The sequence below is a fragment of the Hypomesus transpacificus genome, unplaced genomic scaffold (genome assembly GCF_021917145.1).
Source record: "Hypomesus transpacificus isolate Combined female unplaced genomic scaffold, fHypTra1 scaffold_218, whole genome shotgun sequence".
Lineage (NCBI taxonomy): Eukaryota > Metazoa > Chordata > Actinopteri > Osmeriformes > Osmeridae > Hypomesus > Hypomesus transpacificus.
The window spans coordinates 19,706-38,563 of NW_025813755.1; the positions used below are offsets into that span (position 1 = coordinate 19,706).

Below are 18,858 nucleotides of genomic sequence, written 5' to 3' on the forward strand. Positions count from 1 at the left end.
ACCAGGGTAGAGTAGGTGTGGTGGGGGGGGGGGGAATGAATACCTTTCATCCTTGTTGCTTTTGGAATTGGCGTCAGTGATATCCAAGCTTTTACTGAACACAGTCTTACTACATCGAGACAGAAGACAAAGGCAATAGAGTGTCAGTCAGTATGTGTGTGTGAGAGAGAGAGTAGGCGTGCTAGTGCGTGCATGCGTATCTGTGAGCGTGTCAACAACGAATCCAAGCCAACAGCTGTCAGCCAGCCCTGCTAGCCTACAACTACTCCGAGCTTTCAAGGTGCAGTCGTCACACCAGGCTGGAGGAGCGAGATGACGACCCCCGCCGTCACACACTCCCCGTCCAGACGGCTGGCTGTCCCGTACCTCTGTCCGTGCTGCGTCATGTCGATGGCCCGACGCGCCGGCACCGGAGAGCCTCCGTCCGTCACGCTCAGGACCTCCATGGACTTCCTCTCCGGTCTCCTCTTGCCATGGCGGTTCAGCATGGGGGAGTCCACACGCTTCCTGGGGGGGTCTGGGGGAAGGGAAGGTGGGGGGGGGGGGGGGCAATTGATACTGATTGTTTTGGCTTGAGTGTCATAAGCAGGGAGGTCGATGAGGAGTGCGGGTCAAGGGCAAGCTTGAAGATGTGTGTCCAGGTGTGTGTGTTGGTCGGATCATTAACATATCTATTGTCCCCATGGTATTGACATTTAGACTGACAGAATACAGGATCCAGGCTGTTTAGATTGCCCACTGAAATACTGTTGAAATACCATTGCATGTTGCTTTGGATAATGAAAATGAATGAACAAAATGTCAAACGTAATATGATTATAAGGCACTGACAGGATTGTACGGGCCCAGAATGTGAGGATATGTTGTAGCTGATAACACCTCATTTACCCTAAACGAGGTTTCTCCATTACTGTCTCCCCATCTGAACCATATCTAAATATATGAGAGGAGAATGTCACCTAGTTGACTCCCCCCCTCAGGAGGTTGAGTCATGCGCTGAGAGAGAATTCTGTCTCTGTTCAACAACCTGCTGTCTGTTCAGAGAGACCTCGGATTTCCTCACCGATCAAGTAGTCCATTTCCTGTCGACACCCCTGAGTAACATTTAGAATTTGGACTAAGACTGTTCACTTGGTCACTAATCAGTGGGATTTCAATTCCATTAGATTTCAATCAAACGAGGACAGCGTTAAAATAGCAGTGACCATCATCCTTCTATTCAAAATATTCAGTCCCTTGTCTTTCTCAAGGAACACTGACATTCTAGGAGGTTTGTCACACTGAAGTGTTCCAAAAGGGTTGTAGTACAAGAGCCCTTTGGTTCAAACTTCTCAGACTCTGTCTCAGTCCTTCTCAGACTCTGTACTCTGGAAACGGATTTGCTTTTTGAGAAAAGCATTTTCAAGCGTCTCATGTTTTGCTCAGTAACAATATAGCAACAACATAAGAAATGAGACCCTTGTGTGTGTGTGTTTACGGTGGTCCTGTTTCCCGTTCCCTGTCTTACCGATCTCGTTGCGAGGAGGCAGGTTCTGGTCCTCGTGACTCGGGTACCTCTCCTTCCTGTCCAGCAACAGGAAGTAAATCATCTTCTCCTGGTTGTCACTGTGGGTGACAGAAGAAAAGCCATGTCCATATGCAGACACTCACTTTGATTGTTTGCTCACAGAATCACACACACACACACACACACACAAACACACACTCCAGCACACATACACGCACCCACCCACAAAGTCCCGCCCGACTGCAAAAAAACACATCATTAATAAAATGACTCATAGGAGATTAAGCATATAAGTTTTGATAGCAAAACGACAACAAAAACGCACAATCCTTGTTAAAAAGTGAGTTTAGTTTGAGAGTTGATGGCTTCTGTTTGAAGTCATTAAGCCAGCATTGAGCCTTGCTCCATTAAGATGATCAATAGAAGTCTGTTATCCATTACGTCAACAATAAAGTTGTGAGATTTTTTTTGGTCACATTATGAGTTTCTCAATTACATTTTCTCACATAGACAGAAGAGCTAAAATCGAAGTTTATAGTCCAATCTTGTTGTGGTGGCTCAATAAATCAGACTGACAAGGAGATACAATAACAGCAGGAGAGAGGAGAGCAGAGCAGAGGAAAGGCGAGGAGGGAAGAGGGGAGCAGAGGAGAGAAAGAGAAGGAAGCCGGGGTGGCGAGGGAACTGGTGCTACTAGTTAGATAACAGTGATTCTAGTCGGATCATAATGATAGTGGGCACACCGACACACACATACACACACCCGCGGTACAGAAGCAATCTCAGCAGAGAGTGTGTTGCGTGGTGTGAGGTGGATTGCAGGAGCAGTAGGGTGGTGCTGGTGTGTGTGTGTGTGTGGGGCTGGGGGGGTGGGGGGGATATAACCAGTAGCAACCGGCTTAAGCGGTGTGTGATAACAGCAAAGTGATCTATGGGTCCTGACATCCAAAGCGACAGGTTCAAAGGATTTCATAAGCGGCAGGGAACAAGCCAAGGCCTCTGGCGCTCAGAGACCTTCCCCCCCCCTCCCCTCCCTCCCTCCCCTCCCCTCCCACCCTGTCTTTTTCACCGTTCTTCCTTATTCTTAAAGCATGTCGCTCTCCCATTCGTTTTTATCTCCTATCTCACTCTGGCCTTGTCCTCTTTTGTCCTCTCCACTCTCCCTCTCTCCTGAACCACACCCGACCGTCCACATTCCTTCTCCGCCCCTTCGCTTTTATCTTGTCCCTTTTCCTCCCTCCCTCCCTCCCCAGCTCCACTCCTCCACCTACTCGTCGTTGAGCAGGTCCTTCATCAGTTTGTTCTTGTCCCTGAAGCAGCCCAGGGAGTGCATGCTGTCCAGGACGTCGGGGTCGATGTCGTCGGCGGACGGCAGGCTGCGGATGGTCACCTTCCTGGGTACGGGCTGCTCTGGCTCCGGCTCGTTCTTCCCTCCTCTGGAGGAAGAGCGCACACACGCACACACACAGACACACACACACGTGCACATACACACAGAAGAGTTGAGGTATAGAGTTAGACTGAGGCGCATTCCGGATTCCAAATGACTGTGACACACGCCCAGGAACACACACGCACACAGACACACACATAACCGCTTTGGGATGTCTCCTCCGGTTACTTTTTCCTCCCTCTCCATGAGAGGAGTAGGAGATGGGGGGGAGAGGGGAATGTGAAGAGACAATTCTCCCTCCGGACTGAGGATCTCTAACCTTGCTGTTGACATGGCGACGCTGTGCCATTCATAACAACCAGCCAGCCAGACACCCATGCCAGACAGCTAGCCTGCCAGCCCGCCAGCCAACTAAGCCAGGCATCAAGCCACATCCTGTATAAAGCTCATCTACAAACAATAAACAGCCACTCAAAACACTGTGAACCAGTGGTCGAGCCCCAATAAAAAACGATAGAGGAATGGGCAAAAACAAAAGAGGAAGAAAAAGAGAAGGAAAGGGGGGGTGGGGGTGGACAGAAGAGTACTTACATGTACCACGTATGCTTCTGAATCTGATCTAACTGTAAAAGAGGAAAAAACAGAGTCCAGTTAGACAGGCAGCAACACAGACAGACATTCGCAAATTGACAAAACACGTCAATAAATGAGTGAGGGGTAGGCAGGGCGGCTGGGAAAGGGGGTGTGGGAGGGGGAGGGTTGTAAATGAAAAGAACCTATTGAATCGTCTGTGGACATGATTCTAACAGGCCTCTAACACCTCGCTAAGCACTGGGGATTGGCGGAGCTCAATCAATGAAAATACATGAGACGGGAGAAGATGCTGCCATTCCTGTGGTTAAGACCTGCACAAAGAGGCAGAGAGAGAAAGGGAAATAAGGGTGAGAGAACAGAAAGAGAGAGAGAGCGAGACAGAGAGAACGAGAAAAGGCTCCAGCCTAATACAAACGACCATCATCTCAAACACACATATGATCTAACCCCTGCCAAGCCCTCTCTCTCCTCTCTCCTCTCCTCTCCCTGCCCTGGCTAGCCCTGCGATGCGTTGGCATCTACCCAGTGCCCTGTGGGCAGAGAGAGAACACGTCTTTGCCAGCTTTGGCAATGAAGCAGTTACTCAGTCTGAGAGGGCAGCTTGCGGGGGATGGAGGGAGAACAATAAGAAGAGGATGAGAGAAGCAGCTGTCCGGCAGAACGAGTCGACAATGCGATGTGCGAGCTGGAGGGCTGTATCGATGTCATCGTGAAACGGTGGATCAGGAGCCTCCCTTCTGGATGCAGGGCTCAATACGAGTCCTGAGGACTTCATAGGGACCAGGGCTCAATACGAGTCCTGAGGACTTCACAGGGACCAGGGCTCAATACGAGTCCTGAGGACTTCATAGGGATCAGGGCTCAATACGAGTCCTGAGGACTTCACAGGGACCAGGGCTCAATACGAGTCCTGAGGACTTCATAGGGACCAGGGCTCAATACGAGTCCTGAGGACTTCATAGGGACCAGGGCTCAATACGAGTCCTGAGGACTTCATAGGGACCAGGGCTCAATACGAGTCCTGAGGACTTCATAGGGACCAGGGCTCAATACGAGTCCTGAGGACTTCATAGGGACCAGGGCTCAATACGAGTCCTGAGGACTTCATAGGGACCAGGGCTCAATACGAGTCCTGAGGACTTCATAGGGACCAGGGCTCAATACGAGTCCTGAGGACTTCATAGGGACCAGGGCTCAATACGAGTCCTGAGGACTTCATAGGGACCAGGGCTCAATACAAGTCCTGAGGACTTCATAGGGACCAGGGCTCAATACGAGTCCTGAGGACTTCACAGGGACCAGGGCTCAATACGAGTCCTGAGGACTTCATAGGGACCAGGGTTCAATACAAGTCCTGAGGACTTCATAGGGACCAGGGCTCAATACGAGTCCTGAGGACTTCACAGGGACCAGGGCTCAATACGAGTCCTGAGGACTTCATAGGGACCAGGGTTCAACAGGGCGCTCAGTAATTCAGCCCCCTCACACCCAACACATCCCCAGTGCGCTCTCCGACGGCGGGAAAGCAATGATTTTGGCGTGTCATGTTGAGTGAGGGCTGTAAGCACAGAGAGATGAACATGAGTTTGCTGGCCCTCAGTGGGTCTCTTAAGCTGCTCTGTGAACCTGGGTCTGCCTGGTGGTGAGGGAGGATGGGGTGTGTCTGGCCACATCAGCTGTCACGCAAGTGGATGTGAGCGCTGTCTAGGTTATCGACAAAGTCTCTGCATGTGTGTGTGTGCGTGCGCGCGAGAGAGTGTGGATGTGTACCCCCCCCCCCCCCCCCGGTAAAGATCTGACTGATCAGATATCATCACCACCACCTGCTCTTCCTGAGTACAGCCCTGCTGGGGGTGTGTGTATTAAATGTGTGTGTGTGTGTGTATCGGCAATGTGCATGTATACTGTCTGTGCGTGTGTGTATATTTAGTATCTGTGTGTTTGTGTGTATCTGATTTGTTGTGAGCATGTTTGTGTGTGTCTGCTATGTGCATGTGTGCGTGTGTTTTGTGTGTGTGTGTGTGTGTGTGTGTGTGTGTGTGTGAAACATATGGCTGTCCATCAGAGCAGTGGGAGCCCCTTGGGGGGAGAGAGCAGAGAGGACCCACTGTGTTGTTGACAGGAGTGCTCTTTTTCCAGAGAAATCTGTCGAACACTCACATCCTTCAACCATGCAGGTGGGATAATGTGTGTGCGTGTGTGTGTGTGTGAGGGTTGAATTCTGAATGTGTTCTCTTTGTCTTGCTGCCTTTGGGATCGTCTCAAGACAAACGCTTAGCTCGTGGGGGCTTGTGAGAGACAAGATCTCATAATACAGACACATCTAGAGAGAAATTGAGAGAAACTAACTCAAGACCAAGCTAAGAGACATGCAGACAGACAGGAAATACATTGTCCTGGCCTCAGACAAAATAACAGGAGGACAGAGGCCAGATAGCATTAGCTATCTGGCCTCTGTCTGAAAATGAAGAAATTCCTTTAAGCCCTTAAGCCTGTGAAGATTCCATCACCTCCTTTTTATGATGGTGTGTGTGTGTGCTTGTGGTTGTGTGCGTGTGGTTGTGTGTGTGTCTGCGTGTGGTCGTGGGCGAACATGTCAACTCGGTTGAAGTCGTAGCTTATGTGACTCAACAACATTCCAGCCAGTGAGCAGGGAGAAACAACAGCCTGAAAAATGACCTGGGCTGAACCCCGTGATGTCACAGCGACCTGAACCCTGGTGATGTCATTGTAACCCCAGGCAGGCAGCTGATTGGCTACTGCAGGAGCCAAAGCTAAACTCCAGGAACATGCCTTCCAGGGGCTTTTGACATTCTGCTAACTCTGTCCCCTCAGACCAGAGACAGGCAGGGGAGGGAGAGAGAAAGAAAATGTGTTTGGGTGCGTGTAAGTGTGTGTGGGTGTGTGTGTGACGGGGAGGTGTAAGAGAAAGACCGAAAGAGAGAGAATAGTAACCTTAACATAAGAACAGGGACGGGTTTTCTCAGGACATTGCAACCGTGCTGCTTATGCATGCTGGGTAATGTAGGCACTTAGAACAACCTTTCCTCCTCCACCACGAGTGGAGACGGAGGTGGCAAAGAGAGCAGAGGATTCACACAGGACAAGGCCTGCACCTGTGGAACAGCTTCCAGTCATGTTTATCACCATAATCACCCTCCTTACCCTCTCTCTGTGTCTTTGTCTCTCTTTCTCTTCCGCCATCTCTCTCTCATTCTCTCTCTCATTCACTCTCATTCTCTCTCTCTCTCTCTCTCTCTCTCTCTCTCTCTCTCTCGCTTATCATTAAGCCCTCAGCCTCTCACCTATCCTCCATTTCTGTCATTCACTACCGGTTCTAACTTTATCTACAGTGTAACACTCACACCACCCCCCCTCCACACACACACACACGTTTTCTGTTCTCTTAGGCCTCCTGTGAATGCGTCCTCCCTGACATGGTGATGGATAGCTCAGCCATGAAGGAATGGGATATTAGCATGCACTCAAGGGCAGCATCCCTAGCGTACACACACACACACACACACACACAATACCGTCCACTGTCCCAAAGAAATCACCTGGTGTGTAAGGGAAATGTTGAGTTTGTATGTGTGTGTTCGAGTGTGTGTGTGTGAGAGAGTATCTGGATGAAAAAATAAGAAACACAGGGCAAGAACAAAGGGCACCATCATTCCTCTGTGTACAACTCACACTTTGAACTCTCTGACCGTTTTCATTGTTTACATTTTACTCCTGTCTCGTATCCGCTCTCCCTCTCCCTCTGTGTCTTTCCCTCACTCTCTATACCGGTTTGTATCTCTCTTAATGTTCTCCCATTCTATGTCTCTCTTTCTCTTCTCCAGTCACCTTGCCAAGGTGATCCTTTTCTCCAGTAGAAAGAGAGGGAGGAAGGGAGAGAGGGAGGAAGGGAGAGAGGAAGGGTGGGAGAGAGGGACGGAGGGAGGGAGGAATGGAGAGAGGGAGGGAGGGAGGGAGAGAGGGAGGGAGGGAGGGAGGGAGAGAGGGAGGAAGGAAGGGAGAGAGGGAGGAAGGGAGAGAGGGAGGAAGGGAGAGAGGGAGGAAGGGAGAGAGGGAGGGAGGGAGAGAGGGAGGAAAGGAGAGAGGGAGGAAGGGAGAGAGGGAGGGAGGAAGAGAGGCAGGGAGGGAGAGAGGGAGGAAGGGAGAGAGGGAGGAAAAGAAAGAGGGAGGGAGGGAGAGAGAGAGAGAGGGAGGAAGGGAGAGAGGGAGGAAGAGCGAGAGGCAGCTAAGTAGAAAGACATCCTGTGATGTGTAAACAATGCTAGAGCCGAGGAGGCTAACTCAGGAACGCCTCTGCCGTCTTCAGCACTCTCTGGCCAACAGAACACGGAGAAAAGGAGGAGGATGAGATGTGGGGAGAAGGGAGATGAGGAGAAGAAGGATCAGACCAACCTCAACTAAATGATACATGATGTGCCGACTGCCTTTTGGCTGTTCGGTGAGTGAGACGATGTTCTAGAGTGGGCTGCCTGGTGTATGAGGTCATGGGGCTCTGGTTACTGACCGTCAGACGCTTGGTGGCGTCCACCTCGATCATGCCCCTCAGCAGGTTCTGGCAGTCTGGAGGGATGAAGTGGGGCATGTGGAACACTCCCAGCTTCACCTTCTCCAGAAGGTTCCTCAGGTTGTCATCGTCGAACGGCAGAGCTCCCTAGATGGGAGGGGGGCAGAGAAACAGGGAGAGTGAGAGAGATAGAGAGAGCGGGAGAGAAAGAGAGAGAGACAGAGAGAGCGGGAGTGAAAGAGAGAGAGACAGAGAGACAGAGAGAGAGAGAGAGAGAGAGAGAGAGAGAGAGAGAGAGAGAGAGAGAGAGAGAGAGAGAGAGAGAGAGAAGAAATAGAGCCAGAGAAAAAGAGAAAAAGAGAAAAAGAGAAAGAAAGAAAGAGAGCAAAAGAAAGATACAGAAAAGAGAGAGGGGTAGAGAAGAGACAGAGTTTTGACATATGTTCGGAAATTGCTTGTGCTTCAGAATTCAGACGCATTAATAAACAAAGAAGAACCTGAGGACAAGAGGGCCAAAACAACCCAACACCCTCAGAGAACTCTGTCTGACATGATGCAGTGGGCTCTCATCTCCACAACACTCCAATTACAGAGATTTGCCTCCAAACCTAACAAATAAATAATAAAAAACTAAATGATGAGTGTTTTAATAATTACCCATCTCTCTCTCTCTCTGTCTCTCTCTCTCTTTTTCCCTCTTCCCCACTTTAGTAAACCCAACCAGAGTCATTTATCAGATGGGCTGACAGCCTGCAGATGTGGTTTGATAGATGACAGCTTCGACGAGTAGACGGTAGAAATTTAACATGCCAAACAGAGACCGGCGGAGAGAGAAAGGGAGATGGAGAGGAAGAGTGACAGAGAGGGAGAAAGAGAGAGAGAGACAGAGACTAAAGAGAGAGAAGGGAACTCTATACTGAGGGAGCTGGATGGAGATGATGGGGGAGAAGGCTAACTGCAGGGGAGGAGCAGTGTGTCTGGTTGCCTGTCTAATGGTGCTCTGTGTCTCTGCCACGCAGGGGAGGGGAGGCACCTGCTGCTCACAGGCTGGAACATATGGACAAGATTAAACTAATACTGACTACGTCTCTATTGTCCTTGGAATCCCATATTTGTAAATGCACAGGTGCACGCACGCACCCACAAGCACACACACACACACATATTTTATGCCCAAATGACAGGCTGTCAGTGTTCTGTATGTTTGGTGTCGTTTGGGATGGCTTCTTGCAGCTGTGCTGTGTACATGATGCAGATCAGAGGATGGTACCAGGCCGCTGAGACAGGCCGTCAGGGAGGAGGCATATTTAGAGGATGTCACTGGTCAACATTGTCCAGAGCAGGAGTGGCTCTGCTGATCTGGGCTCTGGTCGGCAAGGACGCTCGATAACTAGCGCATCTTCGGTGTAGCCAGTGCGGTCAGCTGACACTCACCACCAACAGGGCGAAGAGAATGACCCCACAGCTCCATACGTCTGCTCTCCTCCCATCATACTTCTCCCCCTGAGAGAGAGAGAGAGAGAGAGAGAGAGAGAGAGAGAGAGAGAGAAAGAGAGAGAGAGAGAGGGAGGGAGAGGGAGAGAGAGAGAGAGAGAGAGAGAGAGAGAGAGAGAGAGAGAGAGAGAGAGAGAGAGAGAGAGAGAAAATAAAGAGAAAAATAGAGATTAGACATCAATAAAAGGTGGATGAAGGTAATAAAGAGGAGCTAGGAGAGCAAACTCACCCTGATGACCTCTGGACACGCGTAGTGTGGAGATCTGAGGACAGAGAGAGGGATGGGGGAGGGGGACGATGGAGGGGGGGGGGGGGGGGGGAGGGGAGGGGAGGGGGGGAGTGACAAAGGAGGGATGTGAGGACATGGGGATGGGTTGGAGGGAGGGGAGGGAGGGAGATAGATTAGTTCAACCCAGGATTATCAGTGTATCGTATATTCTGTGTATAGGGTGGTCAGGTGTGTGATGTATGTGTAGGGTAGTCAGGTGTGTGTTTAGGGTAACCAGCTGGAAGTCTCTGCTCGCAGATGAAGTTGTCCTGAGGGGCAGACAGACACCCTCTAGCATGTTCACTCAAGGGCATCCTCTCCCAGCGCCTGCTGGCCAGACACACTAATCTCTATAGCACCTGGAGCGACTGACAGCAAAGCCAATGGCCAGATTGACACATCAATATCATATGAAGATTGATGGAGCCAGCCCACAGCTCCTAGTCTCTCTCTGTCTGTCTCTCTCTCTCCATCACAGAATGTGGGGGACAGGGTGTTCTCTATAAATACAGTCCATGAAACCATCGGCCTTATCCAATACTATGATAATTCACCCTTCCCTACATCTGACTTAGAGGTGCACTAATTCAATATCAGAGTAAAAATTCGTTTTGACAGCAAAGTCGTCACCTATTTGCTCAGGTCAGTGCTGCAGTAGCTGAGAGGAATATAGAAACACATTGCAGTGGTGTGTATTCAGAGACTCAAGATGCACGGCTCTTCTCCTCCTCCTTTATCTCTCTCCTCCTCCTCCATCTCTTCCCCCCCCATCTCTTTCCGCCTCTTCTTCCTCAGTCCCTCCCCTCCTCCTTCTCTTCCCCACACTTCAGTTCCTATTCAGAATCTTCTAATAGGAGAAATACTGGACTATAATGAGAGCCAATCACAGGCCTGTAAACAACGGCACCATTAGAGGGCTTGTTGTCTTGTGGACTCGCGAACGTCGAGGCCTGACAGCTCCCGACTTCCTGAGGCGCTGTCAAAGAGCGCCGGCACCACGATAACGAACCAACCAACCCCGCCGCCGGCATACCGTAGGAGGAAGTTCAAACGGGCGCCTATGCAAATACGGCCTTCCTGATTGCAGGTGTCATGCTGCATTATGCAAATGAGCAAAAGAACCTGCGGGAGATAGACGTTAGTTAAGCCGCCCGCACGCCAAAACACACAGTTTATGACAGGAGCGAGGGGAAGATATAGACTCGTTATGTCGGACCAGGCAACAGGCAAACAACCTGGGGAGTGTCAGCATAATGAGGAAGGAACAAATAGCTGGCCTTTGTTTCAGAGCTGGGTCTTTATCTGGGACTATTAGAACAGCGCAGTTGTGCTGCATAACCATATGTTTCCCAGTTCTGTCTCCCTCTCCACAGGCCTCACAGGGGAGCCAATGGGTCTCCTGCTGCCTGGTGGGCAGGAACAGAACACGGCCTTTACACCCACTTGACCAGACAGCTCTGAATAGAGGGTTTTTGTCTTCTTCGCCAGTTGCAGTCTTTTGTTCAGCGCTTCACTTTAACGAGAACTTGACCGCAGGAAGACAAGGGGTGAAAAGTGTGGAGAGGAGGTGTTGAGAGGACCTGTCTCTGAGAGGCTGGGTGGACAGTCGGAGTGGTCTTCCCACAGTCGTTCACAGCGAATAGGCTTCTGGTGCGGAGAGAGAGAGGCTGGCAAGTGAGAGGGTGTTACTGAAACCTTCCCCTCCAAACCAACAGAAGCCCGGGAACAAGGACAGCTGTGTTGGGTGGGTGGGGGGGTGGGTGTGTGTGGGGGGGTCACTACATTGACCTGCTCCAAGTCCCTCATCCTGCATTCTCAATCTTACTCTCATCCGCACCCTCACCCAAGTCCTCACCTTCACCTCTCTCGAACAGCAGCCCAGCCACAGCTGGAGGTAAACTGACCAGAAGCATACAGTGGTTTGGGACACACGAGAAGTCCTGGGGTTTAAATGCAGCTGGACGACGCCATGGGGAATACTCAGCAGAACAAGCTGCATGCTGCTTTATCTATCAAGCCCTGTCTGAGGCTCTAGGATCAGCATCAGGGTGAGGGTTGAGGCGTAACACATTCCTGAATGTAGCCATAGCAGATAAAGGTCTCTTAATCTGCAGAAAAATGACTTTTATACTGTTAGCATAAAGTGTGCAGACTGTAAAATTGACTATAAGTGAGATAGCGGGAGGGTTTCTCGCCAGTGGTGCTGTATGTGAAAGTGAGTAAATGTGGGCTAGCCATTGTAGAGAGCATAGACACCCTTGGATTACCAAGGCATCACACATTTGGGCAGGCAGCCATTTATGCAAGTCACTGTGCCTAATAGGGGGAAACCACAGTCAGACCCACATCAGTGTTAAACAGCAGAGATCTCAGTGTCTCTAATAACCTAACACGGATACTGGAAGCTACCATTTGCATAGTGATTTACCTTTAATCAATCACGGTGAGCCTGAGATGACTACACTGTGGGGCTTGCCCACAACGAGACTGATAGAGAGATACTTTGTGTGTGTGTGTGTGTGAGAAGTGTGAGCATGTGTGAGCGAAGGTGTGAAGCGATGTGTGCGCGTGTGTATGTGTGTCTCCTCAGCCCCCCCTGGTCCTGAAGGGAGTCTTCTCCCATGCCTTCCTCCTCTCCCCCCTCAGCCCCCCTCCCACCCCTGACTCCTCTTCCCATGGCAGGCTGAATACATTTGTGTCAGCCACTGTTGGCTGAGAGGCCAGATACATGGGTTTAATTAAACTCTCATATCTGCACTTAGAGGTGGGAGGGTTAGGGGTGGAGGAGCGATCAACAATGACACTCACACACTGTATATGCTGTGCTGCACGCTAACTGACTTTCGTGAAAAATAGTCACATAAACACGCACGGTGTGTGTGTGTGTGTGTTTGTATAAGGAAGCCAAACCACAGCAGCCCTTTTCCACCTGGGTCACGTATTTGAGGTACCCACAATGGAGGAAGCCGGTGCCAAGCACCTGGAACATGACATCACTGAGACTGATCTATCAAGGAAAATCCAGAGCAGGTCTATCAGAGCAGATAGAAATATAACAGACTGTATGTCTGCCTTTGTGTGTGTGTGTGTGTGTGCAGGAATGAGAAAAATCCTTGTTGAGCACAAAAAGAACTTGAGTTCACTGCAATAATGCCCCTACAGTGTTTTTGTGTTGTATGCCTGTGTGTGTGTGTTTGTATGTGTGTGGGTGTGTCAGTCTGTTTGAAATGGCTGTTTTTAGGTCCAGGCCACAGAATGTGGACAGATTCAGGTCTGTGTCTGTCAGAGGACTTCTCTGTCTCCTCTCTGCGGGCACGCACGTGTCACACGAGAGCAGAGCTCGGCCGAGACATCGGGGTCAACCAGGAACAGCTGGCTAAAACAGCCGCAGACCTCCAGACGCGTTGCATTATTTATAGAAATACACACTCGCAGCAATCTGTGTTGGAACACGCAGAAAAAGCACTCGAAAGCTCCGTGCTGTCTGAATCCATACCGTATCTGCCGGGGTGGTAAACTCTGTAGATCTGCTGAAGGCTGGGATCATTAAAAGGGACTCAGAACAGTGTAATGCATGGTGTGTGTTTTCTTGTACCTGGGTTGCACCCGTAGCTTTACATCAGGTGTATCGGGAGGTGTGTGTGTGTTTGTGCGTGTTCATCTACTCACCCACAGCTGGTCTCCAGCAGGCTGTCTCCCACCTGCAGAGAAGCCATGCCGAAGTCTGCTATCCTGATGTTGTTCTTCTCATCTAACAACAAGTTCTCAGGTTTCAGGTCCCTGTGGCTGGAACACAACATCCACAAAGGGTTAACTCCCCTTCCAGACGCACGCACACCCTTACCCCCCCCCTCATCACAGTAAGAACGTGACAGCGTTATCAACACTGTGGGTCCACCAGGGGGTCCAGTCCGTTTAACCACTCTCTCATCCCCCGTCCTTCCACTCTTCTGTGTTTCCCCGTGTCTGAGAGTCGTCAGCCCCCCGCTACGCCCCTGCCCTCTACCACCCCTCCTCGCCGATCGCAGAGGCCATTGTGTGGGCCGGCAGTCGAGTTAGACAGGCTCATTAGCTGCCATTAGCCATCAGCAGGCAGAGAGGAGACAGCAGACAGAGGTACTCAGCAGGCCTGCAGCAGAGAGGGGCCCAGTGTTAGACGACGGCGTCGCACGTTAAATGTCTCTTTCGATGAGTCACTCTTCGAAAGGCGGACGGCCACGTTCTTTTCTTCGACATGCATTTGTCCTGTCCTCCTGGCAGAGAAAGAATTCTGCTCTGACTCCCACAATGCTTTGCTCAAGAATCCCCACGCCAGGACTATCTGTCTATCTATCACTCTGTCTGTCTGTCTGTCTGTCTGTCTGTCTGTCTGTCTGTCTGTCTGTCTGTCTGTCTGTCTGTCTGTCTGTCTGTCTGTCTGTCTGTCTGTCTGTCTGTCTGTCTGTCTGTCTGTCTGTCTGTCTGTCAATCAATCAATCTATCCATGTATCTATCTATGCGTCTGTGTATCTATCTATGTGTCTGTGTGTGTATCTATCTATGTGTCTGTCTGTTTCCCCCACTCACTCCCTCCCCTTCTCTCTAACAGTCATGTAACTAATGATCTGAGAGATGGAGCCATAGGACAGCTTGTCATGATGTCACAGACGTCCTTTGATCTCCCGCCTGGACTAATGGGGGTTGGGGGGGGGGGGGGTGACTCCTCTGTCTGAAAGAAGCTCATCAAAACCAACATTTAACCTTATATGACATCATCTAGCAGTCATTTCCTTTCCTGAGGGGACTCAAAGTCGTCTGGCCTATCTCTGGCCCTTCCTGTTATCCTGAGAAGGAATGACAGTCAGCTAGCGATAGTCGCTGTAGTATACATCTACAAATACTATACCAATTTATAGTCTTTATACAATGACTCATTTCAAACCCAATGCATTATTCAATTATGTGAACAGACACATCAAATACATGAAACCAGGTGGTGCTGAAGTGGAGGTGACAAAAACCCGGGCAGATCGAAACAAGTTGTAAAAATCCCTAACAGCCCTTGACGTTAACAGTGACTGTTGGAGATATCCGCCATCTCGAAATAGTCCTTCACCTCCACCCTCATCAGACAAACAAATTATCGGAACGACCCTGACAAGTCCAAAAACACCCGCCTCGCCTGTGCAAACAACATCTAAATCACTCTCTCAAGCTGAATACCTCTACACAGTAAACCCTGCATATAAACCCTGGCCCTGCTCTCACCGCCAAGACAAACACACACACACACACACACACACACACAGCCAGCTTTCTCTTCCAAAGACCTGGCAGTAGCCCAGACCAGGACCATGTACACCCCCAGCTACATAATGGGGGCTCTGCTAGCTTTATTAGCTGTCAGGACCTGGGAATCCATGATGCCTCATTCCAGTCGTGTATCTCTGTGTACCAGGGGCAGACATAGCGTGCTGTTGTCCTCTCTGGGTGACAGCAGGGCCTGGGTGAGGATATCTCTGTCTCACACTCCTCTACTGTACCAACCAGGGGATGCTAATCCGGCTGCAACAGCCACTGTGAATGTAACTCTAGCCTCCTCCGGAGCATCCGCATACAGTCGCAGAGTCCGGCAGGATTCCTTCCTGCTTCCTGCTTCCTGCTTCCTGTTCTAGAAGCAGGAAGTGGATCTGCTGATCGAAGCGGAAGTGTATGGAGTGAAAACATGCCTTTAGGAGCTCTCACCCTAACCCCTATTTTCTGAGTTATGTATTAACTGATGCATTAGTTAATGCATTAATGAATGCTAATTAATGCACTCTTATTGTAAAGTGTTACCAACCATTCCCCAAAGAGTTGTTCGGTATGTGTCTGTGGCATTCCTGCGACAGAGAGAAGAGGACCCGGAGTTTGTGCCTAATAAGCTCAGAGCACAGGTTCACTGTGATTCATGACAAGAAGTCGTCTTGTCATGTGAGTCGTGCCTCACTTTAACAGCGCGTCATTGTGTTTGTGCTCTTCGATTGATTTAATTGTACCGTACTTTGGCTGACACCGCTTTCACCTTTTAATACGTCGTTTATATTCAAACACGATCGACTGATGGATTGATCCACACAGGCCACTGCTGTACCTGGATAGCTTCCCAGTGAAGTTCCCTCTCAGTCGGCTTGTCGTACACGACTACTGCAGTCAAACAGGAGAGGCTTGATTGCCTAGCGTCATCAGAGCTGCGGGGCCAGGCTCCACAAGCTGATCCATGTGATTTTCTCAGCAGGAGATGCCTCCTGGGCTCCAGGCTACCGGAACCTCTATGATATGTTTATGTTGATGAGCCTTTCACAGCGCTAATATCCCCCTTCACTGCGTTGTGCTGCATGAGGACGAGGTGTCGATGGTCGGATGCAGTGCTCGATAGCAGGGCGAGCGTAAACCCAGGAGGACGGAAGTAGAATCTTGGTATGCGGAGCCAATTTATTTGAGTGAGGTGAATGAAGTGAAATGAGACACTTCAAAGTTCCACTAATGGGAAATGGGCCTTTTCGATGTTTTTTTTATTTTAATTTAGAGTGGATCACATATGTTGGTGTGTGTTTGTGTGTGGGTGTGTGTCTGTGTTTGCACATACTCACTGTAGCTATTTTCCTGAAACACACACTCACGCGCTGAGTGGGCTTTTAACTTCATTTCAGGTTGAAACATTGCATTTAGCCTTCCCTGCTATTACCCCTCTTCCTATCCTCTCCTTTCACAAGAGAACTTTTTCAAACTCGCATCGACCCAATTAGAGGGGAACGGGTGCACTCTCAGAAATCCCCTTGCGTTCGCCAGCGAGACGATGCGCCCTCTGTGTGCTAAGCAGGGCTAATGCTAGCCCCCCTTCATTAGTAAACGGGGTTAATTGTGTGTTAAGAGCAGTGGAGGGGGATCCAGAGGAAGGTTACTGCAGGCTGATGTTTCTGGCAGCTCCGTGTTTCCTCGCTAGGCTGACTGTCGGCTGTGTTTAGCTCCGTGCCTCCAGGCTGTCAGCCCGACTGTCTGTTTGTGTTGCGCTCCCATAGGGCTGAACGGCTACTGTCTACGGGTTGGAGAAGACAACAGGGCCGGCTATAGATACAGTAGGCACGGTGTGCACATGACATTGTGAACATAACGTTTGCTTATTTACTCTGGACATGGACTGGTGGGATGTTGCGCTTGCTGCGTGCTCACAATGCAAATCAAATATGCACTGCTGTTTCACAAGTTGGAGGGTTTACAATGATGTCTTAGTGACATCACTTAGCCATGACAGGACCCTTGCAGTGTAGTCCTAGGGTACTGATCCATGTTGTGCACTGTAGCTGATAATTGGTTATTTAGCACAGCCAACAGCCTAGCTTTAGTCACCTACAGTAGTCAAGCATTCAGTCAGTCAGCCAACCAGCCAGCCAACCAACCAGCCAGGCAAACAGGCCAACGACCCACCACTCAGATAGCCGGCCAACCAGCCACCACTAAGTCCCACAGCCAGCCACCCACTCTGCCAGCCATCCAGCCACCACAGCCCGATGTGCTGCAGTCTCCTCCATGCGGCTCCCTCACCCTCCTCTCTCTCTCTCTCTCTCTCTCCATCGTCACTCTTCTCTCTGGTCCTCCTCCTTCACCTCCCTCCCTCTCCTCCCAAGGCTGGAGGATTTGGACTGAACCAGCTTCCTCTCCACAGCTATATCCAGAGGAGATGGGATGAGTCATCAAGGGACAGATGAATGAAGGATTGAAGGGAAGGGAGCTACTCTCTCATTTAGAACCATATGGCTCCAGATGCTCACAGAGAGAGCCTGGGTTGGTTGTTAAAAATGTTCCAGTGAGTTTTTTATGTGGACTATGATGAATAAAGGTGCCATTTTTTCATAATTCATCTATATCATTCTTTCATTCCGCTGAGCACCTAATGACCTCCCCTCCGATCGCAAGGCCTTGTACTGCGATTTACCCCCTGCCTCACTTACCTCCATCCTTCGTCCATCATACTAGTCCACCCCAGCCACCCCGCGTTCTGCCCCGCAGCATTAACCAGGGCTGGGGGAGAAGGGGATGAGGAACCAGGAGAGAGATTATCATCCATGATGTGCTCTTGCCACCCGTCAATTGTGATGATGATAGCCCATAAACACTGGGCTCCGAAACTAGAAGACAGACAAGCTGACAATGAGGAAGGCAGGCAGGCAGGCAGCCAGACAGGTAGGCAGGCGGGCAGGCAGACACCCTGTGCTACCATGCTGGGGTGGGAACAGACAGACAGGAATGTGTCTCTCATGCTGCAGCACAGGAAATGATGCATGGAGAGGCAGAGGGGAAGGGACTGGAGGGGTGGTAGAAGAAGGTGGGTGGAGATGAGGTGAGTTTGTGCTGTGCCACACGAAGGCTGTGTAAATAACTGAGTAAATGTTGTGTGTGTGTGTGTTTGATGTGTGCGTGTGTGAACTAATCAGTTTTATGGATAGGGTTCCATTCCAGAATGCTGCAGTGGAAATGTCCAGTTCACCGGACACAATGCTGGGAGCCATTCTGTTTGACGGATTGTCTTTATCTAATATCCACACACAGTCCCTGTGCATCACCCGCCCACCCAGGAAACCACACACACACACGTAAACAAACAACCACATCCCTCCACAGACACACACAGACACACACATATACACCCACACACACACACACACACACAGGAGATGATGGTGTTTTCCTTTGTCCAGACCGCTGCAATTACTATCCACAAGGGGCGGGAGAGCAGAGCACGACATGCAAGGGTGAAATCCCTCATTGAATATAATGTGTGTGTGTGTTTGTGTGTATGTGTGTGTTTGTGTGGGTGGGTAGGTAGGGGGGGTTGTTAATGCAAGCAATCACAAGCTTATATCTGTCTCAGAATGACACAGAGCGGCAATGAAAGTAGGCGTACAAAATAAGTGGAGGGTGATGGGGAGGCGTGCTGTGCGTCATCCCTCATTTCCCTGACCACCGGGTGACCCCTCTAGGGGCCTTGGCCAGGCCACAGTCTGGCCCTGGAATGGGAGGATGGATGAGTAGGAGGATGGGAGGATGAGACGATGACA

At 50.3% G+C, this 18,858-nt stretch overlaps 1 protein-coding gene across 2 annotated transcripts in view; it reads right to left on the reverse strand.

Moving 5' to 3' along the window:
- Positions 1–18,858, reverse strand: part of LOC124462474 (serine/threonine-protein kinase BRSK2) — a 113,974-nt gene that overhangs the window by 15,347 nt on the left and 79,769 nt on the right. Inside the window, exons 5-13 of one of the 2 annotated variants that reach the window (XM_047014063.1) lie at positions 13,451–13,567; positions 9,743–9,776; positions 9,454–9,522; positions 8,020–8,166; positions 3,492–3,523; positions 2,779–2,943; positions 1,508–1,605; positions 367–517; positions 44–109 (exon numbers count right to left, since the gene is read on the reverse strand). In XM_047014063.1, the coding sequence (XP_046870019.1) occupies positions 44–109; positions 367–517; positions 1,508–1,605; positions 2,779–2,943; positions 3,492–3,523; positions 8,020–8,166; positions 9,454–9,522; positions 9,743–9,776; positions 13,451–13,567 (879 nt within the window). The remainder of the gene's footprint in view (positions 1–43; positions 110–366; positions 518–1,507; positions 1,606–2,778; positions 2,944–3,491; positions 3,524–8,019; positions 8,167–9,453; positions 9,523–9,742; positions 9,777–13,450; positions 13,568–18,858) is intronic. The other variant, XM_047014064.1, reaches the window with a different exon arrangement.